Source organism: Pagrus major, chromosome 8 (genome assembly GCF_040436345.1).
Source record: "Pagrus major chromosome 8, Pma_NU_1.0".
NCBI lineage: Eukaryota > Metazoa > Chordata > Actinopteri > Spariformes > Sparidae > Pagrus > Pagrus major.
In genome coordinates, this window is record NC_133222.1 from 4,798,209 (window position 1) to 4,825,065 (window position 26,857).

At 43.2% G+C, this 26,857-nt stretch overlaps 1 protein-coding gene across 1 annotated transcript in view; it reads right to left on the reverse strand.

Moving 5' to 3' along the window:
* Window positions 1–347: 347 nt before the first annotated feature.
* brsk2a (BR serine/threonine kinase 2a) overlaps window positions 348–26,857 on the reverse strand; it is a 179,121-nt gene continuing 152,611 nt past the window's right edge. Inside the window, exons 9-19 of the mRNA XM_073472160.1 lie at window positions 26,741–26,772; window positions 24,149–24,313; window positions 22,839–22,936; window positions 21,479–21,629; window positions 15,105–15,165; window positions 12,916–13,123; window positions 12,510–12,558; window positions 11,325–11,448; window positions 10,005–10,185; window positions 5,130–5,219; window positions 348–1,626 (exon numbers count right to left, since the gene is read on the reverse strand). Coding sequence (XP_073328261.1) covers window positions 1,454–1,626; window positions 5,130–5,219; window positions 10,005–10,185; window positions 11,325–11,448; window positions 12,510–12,558; window positions 12,916–13,123; window positions 15,105–15,165; window positions 21,479–21,629; window positions 22,839–22,936; window positions 24,149–24,313; window positions 26,741–26,772 — 1,332 coding nt within the window. The 3' untranslated portion in view covers window positions 348–1,453. The remainder of the gene's footprint in view (window positions 1,627–5,129; window positions 5,220–10,004; window positions 10,186–11,324; window positions 11,449–12,509; window positions 12,559–12,915; window positions 13,124–15,104; window positions 15,166–21,478; window positions 21,630–22,838; window positions 22,937–24,148; window positions 24,314–26,740; window positions 26,773–26,857) is intronic.

Consider the following 26,857-nt stretch of genomic DNA (forward strand, 5'->3'; position numbering starts at 1 on the left):
GCTGCAGAAAACACAAACAGGAACATTTGGATCATTATTAGGTCAATCAAACAGAGTCGGAAATGATCGAGTAACAAAAATACACGGACAGATTTAAAATGACGGCATGTGGGCGGGCGCAGGTTTACCAACCTGACCCTATGGTATCTAAACATAGTGTCACAACTAGACATTTCATTTTTTTTTTTTTTTACATAAGAAATGATATCAGTCTGTACAACAGAATAGATCATTCATTTTTAAATACCCACATACCCTCCCGCGTCCCTCCCCCCAACCCTGTACTATCATATCATCTCCCCCCTTGCCCTGTTCTGCTCTCTCCCCCACTCCCTCTCTGAAATCACAATTCCAGTCCGTTTTGCAGCAATAGAGTTAATTCTAATAAAGTCAGTTAGTATTTTAAACCCAGTTCTTCACAAAGAAAGTACATTAAAAAGCAAAGAAATACAATCCAGCAAGCATCCGCGTCGGCTGTTTGGGCTTTCCACAAAAACTCCTCCTCCTTCTCTCCTCCTCTGAATCAGTCACGTCATCTTGTTTTTTTATTGTTGTTTGTTTGTTCATGTTGATACATCCCAGAGTTTTCTGTGCATACTGGACCTGTGCGTGTATGCATGTGTGTGTTCTGTGTGTGTGTGTGCATTGTCTTTTTGTTCAAATGTTTTCCAATTAATGAGCGCTCCTTGAGCTCGAAACAGAGGAAAAGGGGGTTGTGGTCGGTGAAGGGGTGGAGTGTGTCTTCTTGTTTCATCGAGACGTGTGTGGATTAGTTGTGCACGTGTGTGCGTGTGTGTGTGTGTGTGTTTGTTTCTCAGATAGGGGAATACTAAAGGTATGTTCACCTATTTCTACTGATGGCTGCCAAAGGTGGAGAAAGGGGCTCAGAGGGAGATGAAAGTAGAAGTCTGCATGAAGGGTCTGTTTCCATGGTAACCCCCCACCCTTCTCAGCGCACCTCTAAAAAGCAGTCCTCCGTCAACAAATGTCCGTCTCTCTCGGCACGCTCTGGGGGGGGTGGAGGGGGTCGGTTGGAGGGAGGGCGAGCGGAGCGGAGCAGGAGGAGGGACTTAATAGGTTTTCTGGATAATTCCTGGTATCAGAAACAAGTCAGGTCATCACACAGGTTAGCAGCAAGGGAGCAAAAAAACAGAGCCACAGGTGATTAGATGGTCGGGGCAGAGGATGATGATGGTGGATGAAAGAGGGAGTGGAAGGACAGGAGTGTGTGTGTGTGTGTGTGTGTGTGTTTGTGTGTGTGTGTCTTTGTAAAATATCACTTTGATTCTCTTAATATATTTCTATCTGTATAAAGTCATTTTATACAAAAAAATGTCCATAAATGATTATGTACATCTAGCTATGTACAGAGAGGGTATTCTCTCTGTGTCACTGGTTTATAGTGATACTGGGATGGGCTTTAGCACGGGGCTCGACTACACAGCGTCTCAGTCTAAGACTCCTCCTGTGTCCCCACAGACGCCAGCGACAACTTGGGTCTGTCTCGGCCCGCGGCGGGGCATTTGGTGTCATTGTTTTCTGCCTCGTGCCTCCGGACGTGCATGGGCGAGGGGCAGTGCTTGGTGGGCGTGCCAGAGGGGTAGGGCACCTGTCCGTTCTTCTCGTCTGAAAAAAGTTGTTTTATTACGTCAAAGAAGTTACTCAATGGGCTGCCTAGGTACACAGACGGGAAGAAAAGAGGACAAAAAGAAAAAGGGGGAAAGAGAGAAGAAAGAGAACAAACAAACTAATGAACAATGGGGTTCACAGGATAGAGACGCGACTACAGGTAAGACAGCAAGCAGAGGCGAGGACGAGGGAGGACTGACAAAGACACAGCGAGGATGAGGACTGCCGAGGCAGCCGTGTGTCGGGACTGCATGGTGTGTGAGCTCCCGTAAACCATGCACATGTCACAGCACAACCAAAGGAAACAATACAGGTAGCCATTCAATCTTAAGGCCAGAAATTAAAGCAAACTGGGCATCTTGAACCGCTGCAAAGCGCAGATGATGAAGGCCGTCTGTCGGGTGGGTATTGTACCGAGTGAGGCGATCTAACACAGCAATGTTCAGACTCGAGTCTGCTTGGAACAGACGAGCTTTGATCAACACATTTCTACACTTGAGTTCAGAGTTTCAGCTAACTATCAAACCTGGCCAGAGACTTCAAACACGCAGGGAGGCTGCAGCATCGCTGAGCCAAACTATCTGAAGTAGGAAAAAAGTCCAACTCATGTGTTTACACTACAACAGAATCAAGACTGATGAGCTGCACTTAAAAATACTGTCTTACCACACTTGTACAACCGACAGTGTGCGTGCAAATGATTTTCAGCTAAACACTCTGGGTCTTTCAGCAGGGCCTCGATGGTCCCACAGCAGGTAGGTGGAGTGGTAAGAACACAAACCATGAGCTATGGAGCAAATAAAGAGTCTGTGTTCTTCTTGTACAGCACATCTCGGGGAACTATCAGTCACAAACAGGACTGTTTTGTGAACGCTTGGCAGAAGAGCCATTTGCAGAATAAGACTCCTGCGGGCCGACAAATGAGCAGTGACAACATCAGTAAAAACAGGCAGGGGCGCTGACAAAACAGACACATGCACACAGTGGACTCGAGTGTGTCTGCTTTTTATACAACGCTGTCTGAAAGTGTTACTTCTGTTATGACTGGCTTGTGCTTCGATTCCAAAACTCAGCCCGGCAATATGCACATGCTGCCAAGTGTGTGGAGACCGCCTGTAGTAGAGATGAGGGGAAAAATCCATCTAATCATGAAAGAGTGAATGTGTTTTATTGTTGTGTTTGTTCATGTGTGGACAAAGTGTGACTGTGTGCCACAGTTGATTTCACCTGCTCCATTATCCAGCTAGGAAATAAGTGCAGCACAACTTCCTTATACCTTCCTCATGTGCGAAGAGTTCCAACATCTGAACAATTTCAAAAATGGCATCTGCAATCGCCTATTAAATAAACCAGAGACAGTGAATGGTTCTCCTTGTCAGTCCTGAAGTATGCTCTCTACACTCCTTCTTTTGTTCCACCCCACTATTGTCTTCTCCTTCAGCCTGGCTCCCAGGTATGCTTGCTGTTAATAGTGATTAGGGGACACAATGACCAGGACTTGATGAAACCTTTTGTTTGACACACATTGGTATGCAAAGCCGTTTTCTATTCTTAATTACAGCCACGGGCTTTTCTTTTCAAAGGCCCTGTGGCCAGGTGTGTTAGGAGGTCAAAGGAAAGAGGGAGGCGGAGGAAATTGAATTTAACAATGCACACACTGACCTACTCTTATCAAAGTGGGAGATGCCCTGATAGTTTGAAGACAGGAAATTCATTTAGACCGACCTCGGTCAAAAACACCTGGTAATGATACTAAATGTATCCGCTCTGATAGTGGGTACAGAGGAGAACACCGGACCTCATTACTTATGTTTCGTAATATCTTCTCTCGCTTTGAAGGTCCCATATTATTCTCATTCTCAGGTGGAGACGCCTGAAAAGCGCTATAGAATATGTAAGAATTTCTTGTTGAAAACATTCAAAAATTAACTTAAAGAATGTGAATAAACAGCAGTTTTTGACATTACATATGTATTTATGTTGCAGAAATATCTGCTAGTTAGCATGCTATCACGCTATCCCTGACCCATCCTGGGCCGAAGCTCCTGTCACGCAGTGTAAACAATAATAGTCCCCTGGTGCCTGAGCTCCGAGTCCGAACGCTAACTGCAGCTACAGCTAAGCAGTTACTCTGCTGACATGATTCCTACTACTTGTTTTGAGTATGAATTTCACAGGCGGCCAATTCTTACATATTGCACCTTTAAGCATTTCTCAGGTTATATACACCACTCTAAAAAACAACACACAGCAGTCTTTCAAATCTAATACACTGCAATTTATTCTAATTTCACCCTCCCTACACCCTCAGCCTGTTCATCTAACTCGACAATAATATAAAAGATCAGAAGCACCTTGTTGACTTACTGAAGCACTAGACTGTTAAATATCCCAACAGCTGTGATTTCTTGGCGCCACAGAGCAAAGATACTGCTCAAATTCGTAACGTACGGCAGAGTAACAGAGTGAAGTGCCAAGCTATATGATGGCTGAGTCTCAGTAACCGAGTTGGGAATGAGTTAAAAGGAAAAAGAAAGACACAAACATACAGACACCAAGGTGGATGGAAATGAAACTGACATCCAGAGAAAACAGCACACTTCCTCCTCATGAAAAATGGTGCATTTCAAGGCTGGTGCGGTTTCCCTATCTGACCAGCAGGTGGAGCTGTTGTCAAGAGGATGGCGACTGAGACGCACATACACAGAAGAGTGATTCACAAGGAAGGACATGCTGAGGGGAGGGAGTCGGGTCCCTGTTTCCCTCTTATTTTCATTTCCATCATCCAGAATGTATGTTTGAGCACAGAGGAGGGAGCCGCACTGGGTTAAGCTCAGGCTTATGCATGTCCAGGAACTCGGCATCGACCCTACGGACTGATGAGAAGAGGGAATAACGTCACAAAGTTCACAGGTGAACGAGCTCGGTGGTGATGAAGGCTGCCGTCAGAGGCAACAGAGGGACTGGTGGACTGGAGAAAAACAGGGGGAGGGGGTCCTATTGTACAAGCACCCAGCAAGAGAGAGAGAGAGAGAGCGCTTGTCAGGTGTGGTGTGGCTGTGCAGTGCAGTGATTGTGGGAGCGCGTTGAGGTGCAGTGGTGTTGCCATGGTGACAAGCTCCGACAATCAGTCTTGAGAAGTAACAGAATGCAAATCAGCTTTACCCCTACCAATCTTCACCGCCAGGGCAACTGGGCAACATTTGACCCGCAGTCAGTGACTCGGGAGCAACTCCCCATCCTTTTTTTCGAGGCAGTGAGGCGCGGGCATGCATGGAAGCCGTTTTCCAGAAGCGGAGAAGTGGCTCGGGGATTTCAAGCACGGGGGAAGAGGAGGGGAAGGGTTTAGCTTAGCTTCAGCGGTGAGGGCGGTTTGTCAGGGGGGAGGGGGGTGGGATGGGCGGATGAGGCGGTGGGAAGTAAGGGTGGAGAGGTTTTTTTGAAAAAAAATAAATATATATTTTGAAATATTTATTTGGAAAGGAGGAGTTGTTACTCACCAGACAGCTGCTGGACCCCAGGCTGGTCATGTGTGCTTAACAACTGGCTCTGAATCGTCTCCACTACTCGCTTAAAGCGCCGGCTTGGTCCTGAACACAGGCACAGAAAAAAACCCACAGAGGAAGAGACTTGGCATGAGTGAGAAGAAAATATACGTAGATGTAATAATTAAGAGAGAAAGATGAGGAGAGGAGAAGCACATACACACAAGCTAACGGTATATGTGTGTCTGTGATGATAAAGGCCAGAGAGGAGTGCTACTGTAAGCTCCTGTTGTCTACCCGCTGTGTACAGTACATGGTCAGTGACATGGAAGAACCAGCAGGCTCCAAACAGCCACAATTACAACCCATTCAGTTCAAATGTGCCCCCCCTCACTTGAGTGTGTGTGACTGTCAGTATGTGTGTGAGACAAACAGAGAGCGAATGAGAGCATGCATGTGTTTCTGCAAGACTAAGCATGCACGCATGACTGCATAGTATGTAATCTCGCAGAGGCAGACCTCATCTTCTTCCGCACAGGGAGGTTTGGGAGGAAAATCTTATCAAGCATTCAGGATTGCGAAAACTTTGAAAATCCGTAGGCAGCCGTTCTTTTTGGCAGGGAGTCTGAAAACACCCACCTCTGGAAACAGCATTTCTGGTTCATTTGTTGGCTCGATATAAAAACGTAGTTTAATTTCATTAGTTCGGAGTGTGACGGCATCCCACTCGTCATGTAACGGATGCCTTTCCACACTTTTCTAAGTGCCTCGTGAGCTCGGATTTCCCAAAACCTGTGTGAGCCTGATTAGATGCAAGAGCAGCTCGCTATTCAAGATTGCATAATACTGTGTGTAACTTTGTCCTGTGTGATTTGTCTCACACCATGACAGTCCTGGGTTTGAACTCTGTGTGGACTGAATCAAATCCTTCCTTAATTCAAGGCACCCTGCTTGATTGAAGTATAAAAATAAAACATGTTGCCATGGTGCATCAAGAGTCAACAACGAGTGAACCAACGGGAAGAGAGCAGGTTCCCCAGGGATGAAGTGTGTCACTTCCTTTACGGTCCCCCAGATGTGACCTGCACCACGTTCATTAACACTTTTTAATTTCTAGCAAATTTTTACCAAATTTGAAAATGGTCAAATTTGACCATTTTCAAATGCTCGGGACTGAGTATACCAGTGAATTTTTTTTTCTTGTGGCGTACCGAGAAGAATTTTTTTTTTAAATTCATCTGTCAAAGCGAGTGGAAAAAAAAAATTCATGAGAATTTTTTTTATTCATGTGTCGAGCCAAGTGAAAAAAAAAATCTTTTCACAAGAATTTTTTTGAACTGGGTTTTTTTATGAGATTTTTTTTCTGTGTGTGAAATGCATCACTAAAAAAAAAAAAAACAGTGAAAAAACTTTTTGTCTTGTGGCGACCTGAGAGGAAAAAAAGTTTTTTTTAATGAAAAAATGTTTTTTCTTCATGGGTCGAGCCGAGTGAAAAAAAATATTTTCACAAGATTTTTTTTTTCTGTGTGTGAACCGAGGAAAAAAACATTTTTGAGAAAAAAAAAAATTCTCAATTTTTGTAATTCATGTGTCAAACGAGTGGGGAAATCTTTTATCATGATTTTCAAAAAATCTTTTGACGCGATTTTTTTTGAACTGGGTTTTTTCACAAGATTTTTTTTCTGTGTGTGAAACCCAGCATACTCAGTAAACAAAATCTTCGAAATGGATCACCAGAAAAAACAGTGACAAAAATTTGTTTTCATGCGTGAAACAGTGAAAAAAATCTTTTTTTTCTTGTGTCGAGCCAAGTGAAAAAAAACTTCTTTTTTTTCTGTGTGAAACCCAGCAAACCCAGTAAACAAACACTTAGAAAATTGAGCACCACATTTTTTTCTTGTGGCGAACTGAGAAGAAAAACTTTTTTTTTCTTTTCACAAGAATTTATTTGAATTGGGTTTTTTCATGAGATTTTTTTTTTCTGTGTGTGAAACCCAGTATACCCAGTAAACAAACACTTAGAAATGGATCACCTGAAAAACTAGTGAATTTTTTTTTTCATATGTGAAACTGAATTTGTTTTCTTGTGGCAATGTTCAATGAAAAAAAAATGTTCATGAGAAAATGTTTTTTTCATGAAAAAAATATATTTTCACGAGAATTTTTTTTTCTGTGTGTGAAACCCAGTATACCCAGTAAATGAACACTTGAAAACAGTGAATTTTTTGAATGTGTGGAACAGTGACTTTTTTTTTCTTCTGGCGAACCGAGGAAAAAACATTTTTGAGAATTTTTTTTCTCAAATTTTCATGAGAAATTTTTTTCTCAAATTTTCATGAGAAATGTTTTTCTCAAATTTTCATGAGAAATGTTTTTCTCAAATTTTCATGAGAAATGTTTTTCTCATATTTTCATGAGAAATTTTTTTCTCAAATTTTCATGAGAAAATCTTTTTCAAATCGAGTGAAAAAAATCACGAGAAATGTTCTTTTAATTCATGGGTTGAGCAGAATGAAAAAAAAAAAGAAATATGTTTTTCTGTGTGAAACCCAGTATACCCAGTAAACGAACACTTAAAAAATGGAGCACCAGAAAAACCAGTGAAATTTTTTTCTTGTGGCGTACCGAGAAGAATTTTTTTTTTTCATCTGTCAAGGTGAGTGGAAAAAAATTTTTCATGAGAATTTTTTTTAATTCATGTGTTGAGCCGAGTGAAAACATTTTTTTTTCCTGTGTGTGTGAAACCCAGTATACCTAGTAAACGAATGATTTCAATTTCACGAGAATTTTTTTTTGGAATTCATGTGTCAAACGAGTGGAAAAACCTTTTTTCATGATTTTCAAAAAATCTTTTGACGCAAATTTTTTTGAACTGGGTTTTTTCACAAGATTTTTTTCCTGTGTGAAACCCAGCATACTCAGTAAACAAAATCTTAGAAATGGATCACCAGAAAAAACAGTGACAAAAATTTGTTTTCATGCGTGAAACAGTGAAAAAATCTTTTTTTCTTGTGTCGAGCCAAGTGAAAAAAAACTTATTTTTTTTCGGTGTGAAACCCAGCATACCTAATAAACGAACATTTAGAAAGTTGAGCACCACATTTTTTTTCTTGTGGCGAACTGAGAAGAAAAAGTTTTTTTTTTCTTTTCACAAGAATTTATTTGAATTGGGTTTTTTCATGAGATTTTTTTTTCTTTGTGTGAAACCCAGTATACCCAGTAAACAAACACTTAGAAATGGATCACCTGAAAAACTAGTGAAAATTTTTTTTTCATATATGAAACTGATTTTTTTTTCTTGTGGCAAACCGAGAGGAAAAAAATGTTCATGAGAAAATGTTTTTTTCATGAAAAAAAATATTTTCACAAAAATTTTTTTTTTCTGTGTGTGAAACCCAGTATAACCAGTAAATGAACACTTGAAAACAGTGAATTTTTTGAATGTGTGGAACAGTGACTTTTTTCTTCTTCTGGCGAACCGAGGAAAAAACATTTTTGAGAAAAAACAAAATTCTCAGATTTTCATGAGAATTGTTTTTGAAAAAAAATCACGAGGAATGTTTTTTTTAAGGCGAATGGAACATTTATATCATGAGAAAAAATGTTTTCCCATGTGGTGAGCAGAATAAAACCCAGTATACTTAGTAAACGAACACTTAAAAAATGGAGCAGCAGAAAAAACAGTGAAAAGTTTCTTTTCATGTGTGAAACAGTGAAAAAATGTTTATTGTGGCCAACCGAGAGGAAAAAACATTTTTGAGAAAAAAAAGGTTTTCTCAAATTTTCATGAGACTTTTTTTTTCTCAAATTTTCATGAGACTTTTTTTTTTCTCAAATTTTCATGAGACATTTTTTTTTCTCAAATTTTCATGAGAAAATCTTTTTCAAATCGAGTGAAAAAAATCACGAGAAATGTTTTTTTAATTCATGGGTTGAGCACAATGAAAAAAAAATATTTTCACAAGAAATATGTTTTTCTGTGTGAAACCCAGTTTACCCAGTAAACGAACACTTAAAAAATGGAGCACCAGAAAAAACAGTGAAATTTTTTTTCTTGTGGCGAACCAAGAAGAATTTTTTTTTAATTCATCTGTCAAGGTGAGTGGAAAAAATTTTTTCACAAGAATTTTTTTGAACTGGGTTTTTTCATGAGATTTTTTTTCTGTGTGTGTGAAACACAGTATATCCAGTAAACAAACCCTTAGAAATGCATCACCAAAAAAAAAACAGTGAAAAATCTTTTTGTCTTGTGGCGACCTGAGAGGAAAAAAATATTTTCATGAAAAAATGTTTTTTTCTTCATGGGTCGAGCCGAGTGAAAAAAAATATTTTCACAAGATTTTTTTTTTCTGTGTGTGAACCGAGGAAAAAAACCTTTTTGAGAAAAAAAAAATTCTCAAATTTTCATGAGAATTTTTTTTTCAACCGAGTGAAAAAAAAAATCACGAGAAATGTTTTTTTAATTCATGTGTCGAACCGACTGAAAAAAAAATTCCCGAGAACATCAAAGGATTAAAATGTTATTGGATCTGCCCAGTAATTCTTGTTGAACATTTCATTATTTGTGTGACTGAGTTGGATTTTTATTTACTTATAACACATTTTTTACACGGACGATAGTCTCAATCTCATTCTGAGCGAGAAGTTAAAGTTGAGTTAAGTTAAAGAAGACCTATTGATATTTATACTTTCAGTGCAGAAAATAAAGTGACACACTTCCTGTCTCAGGACCTTACTATCTTCCCATTGGCTCACAGACCTGGGGTCTCCACCCAGTAAGTTGGACCACCTGTATTAGACTGGTGCCCTGTTTAGTGTCCATCATCCCTCTTGCCCAATGCATGCAGGATAAGAAGGCAAAGAAAGAGTAGATGGTTTGTGCGTCCTGACCTGAGAGCAGGGTGAAGGTGACAGAGTAGATGCCGTTCTCCTTGGTGGCGGCTGTGCTCTCCGTGTAGGTGATATCCACCTGGAATTTAACCGGTTTCTGGAAGACTGTGGGGCCCGCTGTGGACTTGTATTCTGCTCGGAAACTGGTCTGAGAGATCACACTGTGGCTCAGGCTGGGGATCTTGGAGAAAATTTAAAAAAAGAAGAAGAAGAGGGGTCAGTGAAGGAAACACGGACAAAGAGGTAGAAAAACTAGGTAGTAAAATGAGGCAAGTAATGGGACTTTACACAGGGAGCACTGATGTTTAATTTTTCCTCCACACCTTGCAAACGACAAGGTGAATAAAGCCTCATTAAAATACCCTCCACATACTAGCGAGCCCCAGTTGAAACTCTGAGGAGATTAATGCCTCGGGGAGTAGCCATGCATGCCAGGGAGACTTAAGCTAATGTAATCTCGAGTCATCCAACAACATTGCACTCTCCCGCCTAAAATGAATTTGTATGCCCGATGAACAGGTGAGCTCGGAAATAGTCACGTCGCGCGCCATAGTGCTGGAGAGGGTTTGACATTCCATTAATGTGAGTGTGCTGAGAGGTATAATTCCACTGATTCAGGTGCCAATCTCCTGTCTGGAATACCAGCAAGCATAACCCAGAGGAGAAAACAGCTACCTACAGGGATGAGGAAACAGATTTGACATTGACCTGCACTGGCAGAGTTTGCATTTACTCAGACTTTGTTAAATCTAACTGGGGTGGGAATAGGCGATGTTCAATTATGTACACTGAATATCAACGACCACTGTTGAATGTTTGATAGAGATTCTGCCGCGTGTGCTGAGAAACCCCCATGTTTTCCACATTCCTGCATGTAATTGTACACCCATACTATTGTAAACACACCACACACACACACACACAGATACGATCTACAGTATTTCTCAATTTCCTCGCGCTACACGTCTAAACACACACACACGCACAAGCTCAATGCACGGCAATGAGGGCAAAGCATCTATATGCTAATGATCAATGCTCTGTGTTGATTTTCCATTGACCTAAAGTGAGTCCGCAGTCAGTGAGAAAATAGAAGCGCTGAACACAAACAGTTTACTGAATTGCTACATAAATCTGAAGCATGTTAGCGAACACTCAGAGAGAGGCTGCCTCGTAGCATAGCCAATCACCGCCGCTGTTAGTAAAGGCAACATCCTGCAACAGACACCTCGATACATAAGTAATACTGCCGCATGAACACAGAGAGAGAAGCTGGAGCACAGGGAGCAGGTGGGAGAAGGGTTTAGGGGAATGAAGTACCGAGAGAAAGGCTTGAACGATGTCTGCCTTGATGGAGCTGAGAGGCTTATCTCTGATGACGATGAAGATCTGCTCCTCTTTTTCCAGGTTGATGAAGTTACCAAACCAGGATTTTTTGGCAAGTCTGTGGAGAAAAAAAAAAAGACAAATGTTTTTCAGTTTTAAGTTTTTGTTGCTTTATCCTGTATATGGACAGTGTTTGTCTTCCTTCCACCCATTTTTGCTTCCTTCCTTCGATCCATCCGTCTGTTTATGTATCTATCCATCTCTTTCTGCAGCTCAGGGGAAATGGAAAAGGAGCAAACGGAAGATACCTCGAGGGCTAAAACTGCCGGGGAGGAATGTTTTCGGACTTTCACCCTCTCTGCAACTTTGTATTTGTAAATGAATGTGTGTGTGAGTTTGAGAGAGAGAGAGAAAGAGAGAGAGAGATAATTGAGCCTCTCTGTGAACAGAACTGCAGGTCCAGAAGGGGCAGAGGTAGATGAATTCACTACTGGCCCTCGGCCCAGGTGTACCTGCACCCACTAATAAGCCATATGGACTCCTGTTTTCTGGCGTATTAATATTTCATTAGATTCCTGAAAATGTTGACGGATTTGCAAACTTCCACAGAAAGAGAAACCCTCCCTATGTCCTCCTTAAATATAAAAAATGTAATGTTTAAAAATGAATTGCAGACTAACATAAATGTTATACATGTAAACACATTGTTTACATGTATGAAGCCGGTGCGACTGTGTATGCCTGTGATGGAGACCAGCCCAGCTAAGAGAAGACCTTTTCCAGCCAACTCTCCAGCAGCTCCTTCCAGCCAGGATGTTCTTCCCAGCCAGATGGAGATGGCCGAGCCAGACAGTCAGCCAACCAAACAGGCATATCTAGGCCAACCTTGAGTTATCAGGCCCCTGGGAGCTCAGCAACATCACACGGGCTACCTTCCTTCCCCGTATAACCAACCCGGCTACCTCCTGCTACGGTGCTGCTGCTTCTCCATCCCAGACCAGACCTGAGGTCATTACAGGGAACTCAGCAGGTGAAAATCAAACATTCATGGATGTAATACTTTTCCAAAACATCATGCTATCAAGAGCGAGCCCGTATGTGCCAATAGCTGAGGGGCTGACAGGTTATGCATAGTTATGATAGTAAGTGGTGACTTCAAAAAGTGCAGCATCTACTCACTCTGGGGAAGACTCTGGTGTGAGGCTGGACATCTCCTCTTGTGTGGGAACTGTGGAAGCAGGGTCAAAGGTCAGACAGAGGTGTAGAGCTCAGAGAAAGATAACAAGTAGATGGTACTAGTGGGTACAGTAAGATGAATTTTCAATTTTCTATGGATTTGTCCATTGTTTTCTTGACTTATTCATTCGTTTTTGGTCTACAAAATGGTGAAAAATGTCAGTGTTTTTATCGCAAAGCTCAAAATGACGTCCTCAAATTCTCGTTTTGTCCAGAATGCAATCAGTTTACTGTCATAGATGAATAAAGAAACCAGAAATTATTCACATTTAAGAGGCTGTAATCAGAGAATCTTGACTACTAATTGAATAATCGATTATCAAAATAGTTTAACAGTTGACAACAGTACCTTGAAGTTTCCTGCGGTGGAAGCGTGGCGAGCCCAGGAAGCTGTTCTTGATAGAGTTGAGGCGCGTCCTCCAAGGCATGCCTCCGATGGACGGGCTGGGTGGCGGCGTTGGGGTCGGGGTCCCGGCCGGGCTGTCCTTGGGTGTGTGCACAGGGGTGCCCTTTGGGGTGGGGAGGGGACTGCCTCGAGGGGAGGGGTGAGGGGTAACCTGTATGAGGGGGATAGATTTGGGCGGGTGGTCAGTGAGAGAAGAAGGCACCGGCGCCACGGGGTGAAAGTGGTGCAGCCGGATGGGCGACAGGGGCACCACTGGGCTGAAGGGCACAGAGAGCTGGGGGTTGGCAGCGAAATGGGTGCGCCGTACCAGGGGGCTGTTTGGGATGGAAGCACCGGGGATGGGGGTTGGGGAAAAGGGGGAGGACGGGGAGCACGGAGAAGTCGGGGTGGGCGGTACGGAGGCAGAGGGTGGCTGTGATGGAAGAGGAATGGAGGACTCTGATTTGACTGCAGATGCTGCATCTGGGGAGAATTCTGGGAGTGGGTTGGATCGTGTGGCGTGGAGGGGCTTGAGGGCGACTTTGGGCTTGGCGGGGAGTGTTTGCGTCTTGCTGAGCGCTTCCGGCAGCGGCTCGCTGTTAGGAGTGAGCGAGTTGGGGGTGGAGATCCGGGGGCCACTGCGACTGGGGACGGGATCAGGGGACGGGCACGGGCTCGCATTAGGGGACTGTGGCAGGTCTGGAGACTGAGGCGGCACACAGAACTTTCGGACAGGCTGGGAGGACAAAGGGAGGACGTGCAGCACACAACACAGCCAAGAGCAGGTGGAGGAGGAGAGGAAAAACAAAGAAAAACACATGGGGGCACAAACACGCAGAAAAACAGTGTGGCAGATCAAACAACCACACAGCCAGAAGCAGAGGAAAGCCAAAGAATATAGAGGCAGGTGAGGTGTGTACATACACGGGAGAGATGGAGGCATTGCAAAAAAAACAGAAAAACAGAAAAGAAACATGCAGTTAGACCATTCAGTGACTCATGTCAAAAGAAAACAAGATAAAATGGAAAACAACAGAAACAGCAAGCAATGCACACAGGCCAAAAAGGCCAAACCAAACATATAAAAAGATGGAGTTTGTTTGAGTAAAACATGCAGGGCTCTGCTAGCAGAGACGAGCGAGCAGACACAGACAGGTGTGAGAGGCATGAGGCCAGCTGTGAGGACAATTTGGCCCGTCTCAATAACAGGAGGAAACACCATTACGGCAACTCTGCTGTAAAATCTCCAGTTTCCACATAGGTGTATCGATCTGTTGCATTTGTAATGGTGCAATGGCAGCCACAATGGCGCACTGATAAACCATTTCCCATGGACGCCTCCTCCTTCTTTTCCAGACACAAATCTGAGAAAACAACCCCTCGCAGAGCCTTCTTGCTGAGAGCACAATCCGGACTCGGGGTAGGTCTGAGAAATCAATTTCCCTTTCAGATCAGCCCTGAAAGAAACCTGTGTGGCGGCGAGGAGCTCGTCTTAGGATCCCGGCTAATCTCGAGCCTTCTCAGGTTAGTCAGCTGGAAAAGTTTACTACAAGCTCCCCCGGCTCTGAGCAAGAAAAGTGGGATTTTCTCAAGCATTCCCTGAGCTGGATTTTCACAGGGCTCAGGCCACGGAAAACAGAGAGAGGGATAATAAGCAGAAAGGATGGAAGAGAGAGAAGAGGCTTTAGGGGAGGCGAAAGTTTGCTGTGCTGTCACATCCGCCCTGTGCAAGTTCATCAGTGTGTTTTACTTGGAGTTAACAGAAAAATCAAACTATGTGGGCGCAGTGATGACTCATGCAGAGTCGGATATGAAGGGCTTGTCATACTGGATCCCTGCTCCCTCGAAAGGTAGATCCAAACTTAAGGAGTGGAACAACAGAGTATATTGCAGACTTATAATAAAACAGCAGAGAGATACTGTGATATTGCTTTCATAGTGGGCAGTGCTCTGTTAAAGGTCAGAAGCCCCACACGATGTAGCCGTAGTGACTGTCTTTACTTACTCTGGCGAACATAAACAGCAATAAGACGACGGCAATAAGACGGGATCAGCAGCAGCAGCAGCAGCAGGTGAACAACTAGATAACTGAGAACGGGGTCAAGAGGTGTGTGTTGCATGTGTGTGGAAGTGCGCAGAGGGTCATGACTTACCCGTGGGCTGCTGAGGGGGCTGGTGGAGAGGCCAGAGGAGGCTCCGCTAATAGACCGCGACCTGTGGCAAGAACACACACAGGGGGCAGAGGTAATAGAGGGATCAGCGTGTGTGCCTGTTACATGTTTCAGTAAACACAGGTGGAGGTGAGAGCTCGGAGGTTAGATGTTGCACACAGTTAGAAAGCACTACAGCGTTATGTTACCGTCATACTAAGCACGGTGGTTGCTATCAAGACCTTTGCAGACACGGCTACTCGCACAAAGAGGGTGAAAGCGTCACAACACTGACATGTAAACAGACACGACGCCCAGCGATTAGTCTCAACCCAATTAAGCTCAAACTTCCAAATACTGTATGTTGATTTCACTGCAGCTTCTCCCGCAAAATCTATAGGCGACTTTCATCTCACATTAGCATTCAAATTAGCTTTTCCGCCCCATCTATAGTTTGCTAATAAACCAGACATGTTGACTTTTAGGCCTTTTTCACCGGATCAGTGGAAAACATCTCGAGGGGGGAAATGAAGTGGGACATTTGGTTGAGCGTCATTTGTCATGTTTTTTTTGTTTTTTTTTTCTTTTTTCCGCCTGCAGATGCCGTCAATAACCCCAATGAGCGGAGCCCTGCTCAGAAATGAACAATCACAGGACAATCTGTCTCCATCAAGCGTGCACGCATACGTGCACACACACTCACACACGACAAACAGAGCCTGTCAACACTCGGAAACACCAGCTGCTCACTGTCACAACACTGCTCCTTTTTGTCATTCAATCTATTAATACCCCCCCCCCCCCCTTCTTCTTCTTCTTCTTCTTCTTCTTCTTCTCACTTCCTCTTTCTCTCTCCATTGATGCATTTGGGGGAAAATGTGGCCTACAGATCGCTACAACTAGTGTTTTTCAGCTCGCTCGGTTTGAGAGGAAAGCCTCATGGACAAATGTGACAGGAGAATGAGGGAGTTGAGGAGCGATGCAGGAATGAGGGAGGGATGGAAGAATGAAGGATGGGAGGCAGGGATGGAGTAATTGAGACTGATGTTCAATCCTGATGCTGGAGCAGTCCCACGGGACCACAGAGGCAGCCATACATGGACACAAAAGTGTGTACACGGTCACAGCTAGTAGCCGTGAAAACAATACCGCCACAATAACAAGCCTTGATTAAGATCTGTACGTATCAATCTTCTGAAGGTAGAAGCGCTTATTTGGTGGCAGCCACCCACCCCTTTTTAAATGTACAGCCACCTAAAGAAAGAACTGATACTACAACAGGAATCTTTCTCATGAGATGCACCAGCACAGTGGAAAATCATCACTAACAGCTACCGTGAGAGAGAGGAAAATATAGAAACTCCCACACTCGAGTTATTTTTGTAATTCTCTCACTGCCCCTTCTGCGAGTGCATTTACCGCACACGCTCATGCACACATGAGTGGGCGACGGTGAGACCACGTTGGCTAGGAGTTCTGGTTTCAGAGAGCAGCTGACCAGACAGTTGCTATCATTTACATTTAAGTCGCGCGGCCCACTGAGACGTGCCCGCGGTCGCTCGCTGCAGCGCCTGAGCGCGCATAGCCAATTGCACTTTATCTAAACACGGCCAAAACACTGCGTCCTCGGGCCATTACGAGCATATTGTTCGAGGCACTCTGCATCTGTTAGTGTTGGACCAGCAGGTCTATAAAGCTACTGTTACAGATGGTTATGCTGTACAGTAATGGGCTGTCAGAGGCTCAACCTCGCTTCAGAGAGACGATGAATTATTGTTGACGACTGTTTTATTTATGGTGAACAGAGAACACAAGTAGGAAACCATTTATCATCTATAACATATATTAACAAAGAAGCGGTGTTACTGAAGCAGAAGGAGAGGAGATGCCAGCTTACTTACTTTAAAGGGTCAGTTCACCCCGATTACACAAAACATGTTCTCTGGTAGGATTTAGAAAGTTTTGGTTTTATTTGTTGAAGTTTTGAGACATCCATGTCTGCCTCCACCACAAAACAGCTGAAGTGAGAGGAATGTCCGTTATGGTTCTCACATTTAAAAAAAAAATTATACCTAGAAACTCAAAAGCAACTGCAGTTTCAAGCAATCTTAGCTAGTTACTCTGGACAACCCACAGAAAACACAGTCAACAGTTAGGGAATACATTATCCTTAATAAGTATGAGTAACCAGGATATTGTCGCTGAAGTCTTTTACTTGTAATAGAGTATTTTTACATTGTGGTTTTGCAACTTTAGTTAAAGGAGACACATTATGCTCATTCTCAGGTTCATAATTGTTTTGGGTTATACTAGAATAGGTTTACATTCTTGAATGCTCAAAAAAACACATGAGTTTTCTCAAACTGTCCTGTCTGAAACACTCTGCTTTAGCTCCTGTATCTTTAAGGCCCCTCCTCCTAAATACCCAGTCTGGTCTGATTGGTCAGCTCACACACGCCTGACCCAGCGCTGCTAACAACAACAGAGCAGCTGTGCTAAATCAATTCCTACATGCCAAACTAGCTGCTCGACATAAATTATGTGAATGTATGACTCTGTGATGTAGTGTAATGACACAAAGTCACTGAATTAAAGTCGGGGCTACTGGTGAGGCGTTTCAGGATCTGTGTTTTCTGTGGGAAAGAGGAGCTTCTATTGGTGCAGACTTTAACCTTAGCTCTTTTACATGCACAAGAACCTTTATAACACACTGACGAAAAGGAATAAACTGAAAAGGATAAGAGGTCAAAGTATTTGATTACTTTGCCCTAAATAGTGAGCACCACAAACAAAACTGCATTCTTCTTCATTCTCGTCTCATAAAGGGTTATATCACCTGGACCAATGAAACCAAAACTATCTGCACTGGTACAAATCACTTGAGGTAGATGAGAAAATACACTTTTCTGGGTGAAGTAACCCATACATGTGTGTGCAATGATGCATGTGTGCGCTATATGTGCATGCCCGCGGCTACCCATTCTTGTCTTTCTATAATCCATTAGCCCTGAAGTTAACACTTCCCATAAGCCTGTTTTGGAAGAGGGCCCGTGTCCTCAGTGTGTGACCACCGGCTGCGTCAGAGACCCATCCAAGGCACCTGTGGGGGGTCTAATGTTAGGCTGTGGGGGATGGAACAAGTACAAGAGGTTCTGTGCTGAGGGCATGGACTGAAATAAAACGAAAAGTGAAGCAAAGTGAAATGGATGGCGCCAGGAGTCAAACGGCGAACGAATAAAACTGCCACAGCCAAAAAACACAATGCAGCTGCTCTGTGAGCGTGATTTAAGTGCAGAAAGTTCAATTTCTCTCTCCCTCTCCTCCTCGTCTATATTGACTTTGTCCTGCCAATGAAGTTCTTCTACGTCGAGTAGATATTCACATAAATCAACACGCTGTTTAAATTCATTTCCTTTCCTGAACCCTGACAACTCCCAGAGGACTCCTCAGCGCATTAATATTCACTGCTCGGCTCCTCAAATCTCTAAATGTACTAAGACCCCTACAGTTTCTGCTGTGGAGATCAGTGTTAAAGGTGCTTTATTTGTGCTCATTTGAGCCTCTTAAATAAATTAGAGTCAATAATTAGCATTGAGAGCTTGACTTATCGAGATTGCTCCGACTAACCCAACACACTTAAACTGCATGAAGCAACTGGAGCAGATCTGTAAAGAGAAAAGAACCTCAATTGATATTCTCTTCTTCACACTGCAGCACTTTTTCCATATTTCATTTACATATCATTAACCTCCCTTCATTTCTCCTGGCATGTTGTTAAGATTTCAAATTAAATCAGTGGGATTTCTCGAGCTTTGAGTTTGGCTTTAAACGTCTTTTTAAGATACGTCTGGGGATATAAAGAATGAAACTGGCGTTCGTTCTCCGTGTGGAGATCATACTATTACTATTACATACTAAATCTATTCAATCATACTAAACAATTAAACAGTCAAATCAACAATCACACGTATGGAAATGCTGCCCGGGCAGTTGATCGGACTGAAACTGCCTGCGCGAGATATCTGAGGCAAAAATGCTGGATAAAGATTGTAGCCATTTTTCCGTTGTGTAATTGTAGATAAAAAACCATTCCTCCCCTCTCTCTTCCTCCATTTATGCCGGTGGAAATGTATCCTGTCAAAACACATGTTTCAAAGTCAGTCCTCGCTACTGACACCCTCTGATCTGAAGTTCTACGAATCTTCTGTGCTGTCGACAAAAGTTTGCTGTCGGGGAAAGATAAGGTTAGGTTCAGAGAAAGTCAGTCAAATCTTTGGACGTTATTCTGCCACGTTATGTGCATCGTCTATATATACACACACACACACACACGAGCACGCACATGATCAAACAAAGCGCGCACAAGGACGTGATAAAAGGCAGAAAAGTTCAAAAACACACACACAAAAAATAAATCTAGATTCACACAGACTTTGTTACTAACATCTTTTCCCCCCACTGACGGGAGAGTTATGAATTGCAGTGGGGGGAAAAAGAGACATATAGCGATAGAGAGATCTGATTTGATTTGGAGGCGGAGGGGATGTGCTATTGGACACCACCCCCACCCCTCCCTCCACCTCCAACCCAGCTGATAGGAAGCCAGACAGAGAAAAAAAACTAGCAGCAGTTTCCACATTAGCATAGCAATTCCATACAAACAGAGGGAGGGGGGCGTTTGGGACTGAAGGTCAGCTGCACACAAGGGACCACAGTAGAAAGAGAGAGAAGATATGAGAGGGAAGGGAGGAGCCCCTGAAAGAGATTTGGGTGGAGGAGGGAGAGGAAGAACAAACACACTGATTTAAAGTAGCACAGAAGAAAGATGCAGCAGAGCTTTTTTTTTTAATGACTGTAGCTGCTGATATATCTAGGATCCAGACACATGCTGCCATCTTATTGAGATTCATATGAATAAACCTAAAGGTCCTGCTTCATCTCAGCGCCCTTTGATTATGATTTACGAACTGGCGTTGACGATGTTTAGGGTAAGTATTTTTAAAGATAAAGTCACCGCAAACTGACCTGTTTCAGGATTCTAGACTCGACTGTAACAGATGAGTCGGAGCGAAGGGCAGGAGAAGACAACTTCTAAACGAACGCAACCTTTAAATAAAGAAGAGATAAGACTCGGTTCGCCTGAGGGGGATGAAGGAGCGGAGCAGAGGCGATGAAACACAAGAAGATCAAACTTAAAAGTGAAATTCGGAGGCACCAGAGGACAGAAAGAATTAAGCACAAGTGTTTAGAGGTGGAAGCTCTTGAAACTGATTTAAAACTTCTGATGCGGCCTCCCAAAGTTGGGAAATACATTTTTTGATATGTTGTTGTTGGCAAAGCGCTACGTTGAGGACGTTTGGATGAATATTCAGGTCTATAACTGCATCTTTGATCCAGCCTATATAACATATGCACTAACTGCTTGTGCATTTATGTCCCATACCTCTGATAGCTTCTCCCAACTCTCTGACAATCTGCCTATCATTAGGAAGATCAGGTTATCACCCACCCCCCCACCCCGCCTCAGATTCAATCTTCCCCGCTGTCACAAATGTCACCGCCTCTGAGCCGAAAATATGTGGTGTGATGATATATTGCTTGTTGAAATAAGATGAGGAAATAGATTTTAAATCAGTCCGCCATGCCTTGTGGGTGTGCGGGTTTCTGGCTCGACTCGAACATTTTTCTAAAATAGAGAAATAATGTTCTGCATCTGGTGAAAGTGGGGCACAGTAGGAGAGAACTGATTATCAATGCGTTCAGATTATGAAAGAAGAGATAATTGAGCTAACGCCGGAACAGGGGGGCTTGTAGATATTAAGGCTTCTGAATTGCAAGAATATTAAGTTAATTAAGAGTCAAACTTCAGGACGTACCATCCTAAAAAACTGTTGACTCTGTTGGACCCAGCTTCTTCCATTTATCGGATGAGTTATAAGCATTTTAAAATAGACTTGTTAAGCCGCTACATGCTGCATATTTGATCACCGTTTAAACAAAAAATGTAGAAAGCACCGCTGCATCTTTCTCCCGCCATGGACGTCCCCATCGCACGGGGTGGGTGAAACATGGAGCAAGAGGAGGTGAAAAGGTCAAGTGAGTACCTTTCTTCTTTGCTGCATTTTGTACTGGCGTCAGGAATATCCAAGCTTTTACTGTACACTGATTTACTACAGTGAGACAGGAGACAAAGCGAGGCAAGAGCGTCAGTCTCTGTTTATGCAGCCTGCTGACACCCAGAGCCAGACTCGCTGTCAGACCTGCTGAAACACTGCTGGGCTGCGAGCTCCTCCACACACCACCAACACAAAGCTATGTCCATCTCTACTGAAATATTGATTTTTTTAAAAACTTTTTCATTTCACCTCCACGCGTACCTCTGTCCGTGCTGTGTCATGTCGATAGCCCTCCTGGCCGGTACAGGTGAGCCTCCGTCTGTGACACTGAGGACCTCCATGGACTTCCTCTCTGGTCTCCTCTTGCCGTGACGGTTCAACATGGGAGAGTCGACCCGCTTCCTCGGAGGATCTGTGCCAAAAAACAAGCGGGACGGATCGATTCAGCACGCACCTGATGACTCCTGCGTGTTAATGCGTGTATTCCTACGCATTGAGAGGTTTTTGGCTTTGCGTGCATGACTGCATGTGTGAGTGTTTGAGTGATGTTCAGCACTGATCGCATTGACATTTTAACTAATAGTGAATAAGTAATGGTTTCCTCCCAGACTTTGAACTAATGGCCACTGTATTGACTGTAGCACATTCACTGAAGAGGGAGTCTATTCATCAAAATGTCGGTATCTCGCAGCACACACACACACACACATACACATTTGCGCATAAATACCCCATCCTGTTGTGGTGCTCTTGTCAGAAAATAATGCTGGCAGAAGTCTAAGTAGAGCATCTCTGTTCCGGCTCAGATTTCTGTGGGTGGAAAATGTGTGCTGGGTTGTGCTGTGCGAACGGGAGAATACCTTTTTGTGATGTGTTAATATGTGATTCGAAGCAGTCGGGGCTGACAGTTTTACAAAAAAAAACAAGAAGATCTCTGGCCTATTGACTCCTTCTATTTCTGCTTCTATATTTCATTGAGAGGATTGTCTATATTCAACAAACAATACAATTTCTCAGCTGGAGAGCCAATCTACGTCTACTGGAGCTGATCCAATTTCTTCCGAGAGAGAAGGAAACACTGCAGACGTTCGGAGCATCCATGAGTTACCTTCTCGCAGTACTTATTCCCGCCTAAATTGGCTTGTTTTGCCTGAAGAGATGTCTACACAACAGCCACAGAGCACTATAGCCCACATATCCTGTGTACCATACTATATAGCTCAATAGGTCGCTCTGTCAGTCCACTGTTTTTGCCCTTGGAGGCTGCAATTTGGCATGGAGGTAGGGCTGGGTGATAAAAGATAGCTATAATGACTTCAAATGTTAATAAATGCTTGACACAATTACTGTAAACCACCCATAGAGCGACCATACACCAGAGCAGAGGGCACTAATGCACCTGAAGCTGAAGAAAAAGGTTATTCCATAGGATTCATAGAGTGGATGCATTGAAGCATCTGGTCTCAATAAGGACATAGACTTCACGTTTTCTGTAATCCATCTCCTCTATGTATGTTTCTATTTTCTCATTCCATGCTTTTATCTTTACATGTTTGTTAAATTGTGTTTTATGATACCACAGTCTACATCTGCATTTGTCTGTTTTTGGCCCGATTCTCACCAATCTCATTGCGAGGCGGAAGGTTCTGGTCCTCCTGACTGGGGTACCTTTCCTTGCGGTCCAGTAACAGGAAGTAGATCATCTTTTCTTGGTTGTCACTGCAGAGTGGAGACAAGCAACCACTAAGACTTCTGGAGAGAAATACAGTAGTTTTAAACACAAAAACATACATGTGTATTTATTAGTGAAGCATTCATAGACACAGGCTGCAAGAGCTCAAAACCAAAGACATTAAACTGCAAAAACCCTCCGTATGATTAATGTCCTTTAATCTTTTTGGTTTCATTGTGAAACAGCGACTAAATAGCTTCCATCATTAAAACAAAAGTTTAGTTTTACAGGTCATTAAGCCGTCATATAATATTCTGCATATATTTCCCCTCCATATCCGGCGTCTGCTGGTGAGTTTATGAAAGTATCAAAACATTACGAGTTCATCCCTTTTCTTTCTCTGAGAATCAGAAAGCCGTAATATCTTTAGCCTCTAGGCCAACACTCTCTATGCAAGAGGCCCAGGGATTGGCCCTCCATAATAAAGACAGATTGGAAAGCAGTAGGAGGCAAAGAGACAAGGACCTGCAACTTCAGCTAAAATGAACCAGGGAGAGGGAGATAGAGACCACAGATTTTTTCCTCCAGTCCAGCACTATTACGGGATGCTCCCAGGAGGAAGGAAGCGAACGGAAGAGATGGGGAGAAGGGGGGGAAAGTGATAGAGTAATGCTCGTTTAGTATTAAATTATGGAGGCTGGTAAAATGTAAAGTAGAGGGAAAGGAGACAGAAAAAGCGAAGCAAAATTAAACTAAAAAAACATCTGTGTGCCCACATTAATAAAGAATAAGTGTTCGAGAGACAGCAGGGTGAGTATCCTCAGCATAAACACAAACACATGTGTAACTCAGACATTAGCGGCAGAACATAAACAATGTGACCCCAGGAGCTTGTTCGTGGTTCAAGCCAGGATCAGTTTGGGGGGAATGAATCCAGCGGCAAGCGGTGTAAGCGCTGTGTGATAACAGTTAAGTGATCTATAGCTTCTGACATCTAAAGTGACAGCCTCGCAGGGTTTCATAAGAGCGGGGGGGAAAAACCAAGGCTGTCTGTGCGCACAGACACCACACAGCCCTGTCCTCCTCAGCCGCTTTCATTTTTTTCGTTTCTCAGCACGCTTTTTTTCCATCGATCCTCTATTTTTCTGTCCTCACTCGCACCTTAACATTCACTGAACAACACCTCCGTTCTTTCTTTCTACTTCTTCTTCATCCCACCACTTTCTCTGTCCAATCCCTCCCTCTCTCCATTAACTCACTCATCTGAGAGCAGATCTTTCAGTAGTTTGTTTTTGTCTCTGAAGCAGCCGAGGGAGTGCATGCTGTCCAGTACATCTGGGTCGATATCGTCGGCAGAGGGCAAGCTGCGGATGGTCACCTTCCTGGGCACAGGCTGCTCCGGCTCTGGTTCGTTCTTCCCCCCTCTGGGAATGGAAAGAAATTACACGACAAATAAGGACACTGTCAGCCATCGACATTAAAATGTTCATATACTGTAGCTTATAGAGGCGTCACTTTGCAGATTTAGAGTACTCTAAACAGAATATGCAGTATGTGAGGTATTTTAGTGTTTGTGTACCTCATTATAACCCTGGTTCACATCTCAAAAACTTTCAAGTCATGCATCTTCCCCAGGTTTACTCATTTTGCATGTAAGCTTCAGAGGGTGAACGGGGGTCAACAAGCTCGCCAAGATGCAGACAGACAACTGAGTCATGCTGTTAAGTTTTGCTCTCCCCCCTCTCTCTCGTCATGGCTTGTTTCCCAAACTTAGTTTCTTCATTATTCCCTTCACTTTCTTTCCAGACACTCTGCTAGTTACGTCATTTTGCTCTGTCTCTCTTTTGTCTGGCTGTATCTTGAGAGTAGTCAAGCAGGACTTTTTTTCTTCTTTCAGATTTAAAATGAAAGGCGACTTTACCCTGACACCATTTTCAGGAGGATTACTGGACGATTCCAGATGTTTGTTTAAAAGAAGAGATTCCTCTTCAGTTGCTACAAATGTGAAAGTAAACACATACTCTGATAGGCGATCCTCCTTGACTTTTCCCCACTAATCTATTTTCTTCTTCTGGTGAAGCCGATGGAGCGCTAACCCCCACAGGCAGCTATTAAAATCACCTCCACTTTCCTATATGCTGTGAACTTGTGAACTGAGTCGGCTGTGATTGTTCACTCTACAATTTGATGGTGGATGTGAGGAAAAAATGAAAAGGAAATGGGACCCTGAGCTAGGTGTAGCTAATCTACCGGAACCTGAGAGTATGTTTATTTTCTGCCCATCCTGGCGGAGACAGTTTGGCCTGGCGCTGTCCTTTAAAGGAGACATATTATGCTCATTTTCAGGTTCATAATTTTACACTTACATCAAAAAACACATCAGTTTTCTCATATTCTGTCTGAAACATTCTGTTTTAGCTCCTGTCTCTTTAAGGCCCCCCTCCCTCTCAAAAACCCAGTCTCCTCTCATTGGTCAGCTCGCACACGCCTGAGCCAGCACCGCTTTAAAAAGACAGAGCATCTATGCTTAATCAATTGTTATGCTCCAAACTATCCGTGAGGCATCAATTATGCAAATGTCACCGAATTAAAGGAGGGACTACTGACGAGGCGTTTAAGGAGCAGTGTTTTCTATGGGAGAAAGGAGCTTCTGTTGGTGCGGACTTTGACCTTTCTAACTTTCAACATACACAAGAACCTCCCATCCCTCCCGTTCATTCATTCATTCATTCATTCATTCAGCCAGACACTTGGCCAGCCGGCCTGCAGGCAGACACGGACAGCCTGGCAACTTCCTCTCTGACAGACCTCACATTGCATTAGTCTTCTCTCTCGTCTCCTCTTGTTTCTTTTTTCAGTCTCCCTGTCTGTTTGCATGATCTTTCAGTACACGACAGAAACCATAACTCAACCCCCTTCCCACGACTCACAACTTCCTGCCATGAATCATCTTTGCTCTTGCAGTGCAAGAACCATAAAATCATTAAAAAACATCCTTAAATTACTTTCTGAACTTTTAAATGGTGATAATGGAAATATCAGCCTTTAAAGACATCAATTAGTGTCTATTATATATATATATATGCTTTTGTTCCCCATTAAAAAATCCATTCACATAAATGAACTCTGACATAATTTACGATGACCTGCACCACAAATCTTCTCAAAAGATTTATGTCAAATTAAAAAGGTGGCCACACACTGTTATGAAAGTTAAATGATGGGAACACTGAGGTTAGGTGGGTTCATCCTTCACCACATCCCTGCTTGTTCGCTCTCCCGTGCTCTCCGTTCAGTTGACCATATGCTGCACATCCTCTTTCATGCACTACCAATTTACCCCCACATCCCCGAGAGTGGAGTCATGCCCTGCTCAAATGTAGTCTCGTGTACAGGGCTGAAACTCAAAGCCATTTATCATGCAGTCGCTCGCCCCTCAGGCCTGCAACCCCCTCTGCAGAATAGGCTATGAGAGGGGGGAGGAGAGGAGAGGAGAGGAGAGGAGAGGAAAGGAAAGGAAAGGAAAGGAAAGGAAAGGAAAGGAAAGGAAAGGAAAGGAAAGGAAAGGAAAGGACACATACATAAGCTGACTTTCTGGTCAGCAGGAGGAAAGGATGATGCTGGTGAGGCAGGATTTGAAAATTAGAAATTTGAAAACAACACTGTGTATCAATTTTTAACGAGATGTCAGGACATTTTCCAGCGGTGTTGGTGTTGACAGAATAATGTACATTTTGGTACAATTCTGACTTTAATACTGATGTTTAAAGTCCTCTTCCTTAGCTTTCACAACATAAAACTGATCAAATGAAACAAAGAAAAATAAAGTTGAAAAGACTGAGAGTACTTACATGTACCATGTGTGCTTCTGGATCTGTTCTAACTGTAAAAAGATGTGAGAGAAGAAACGGCAGGTCAGTACACAATCATTGCATGCATTTGATTTGAATAATTTTATCATCCTTTTG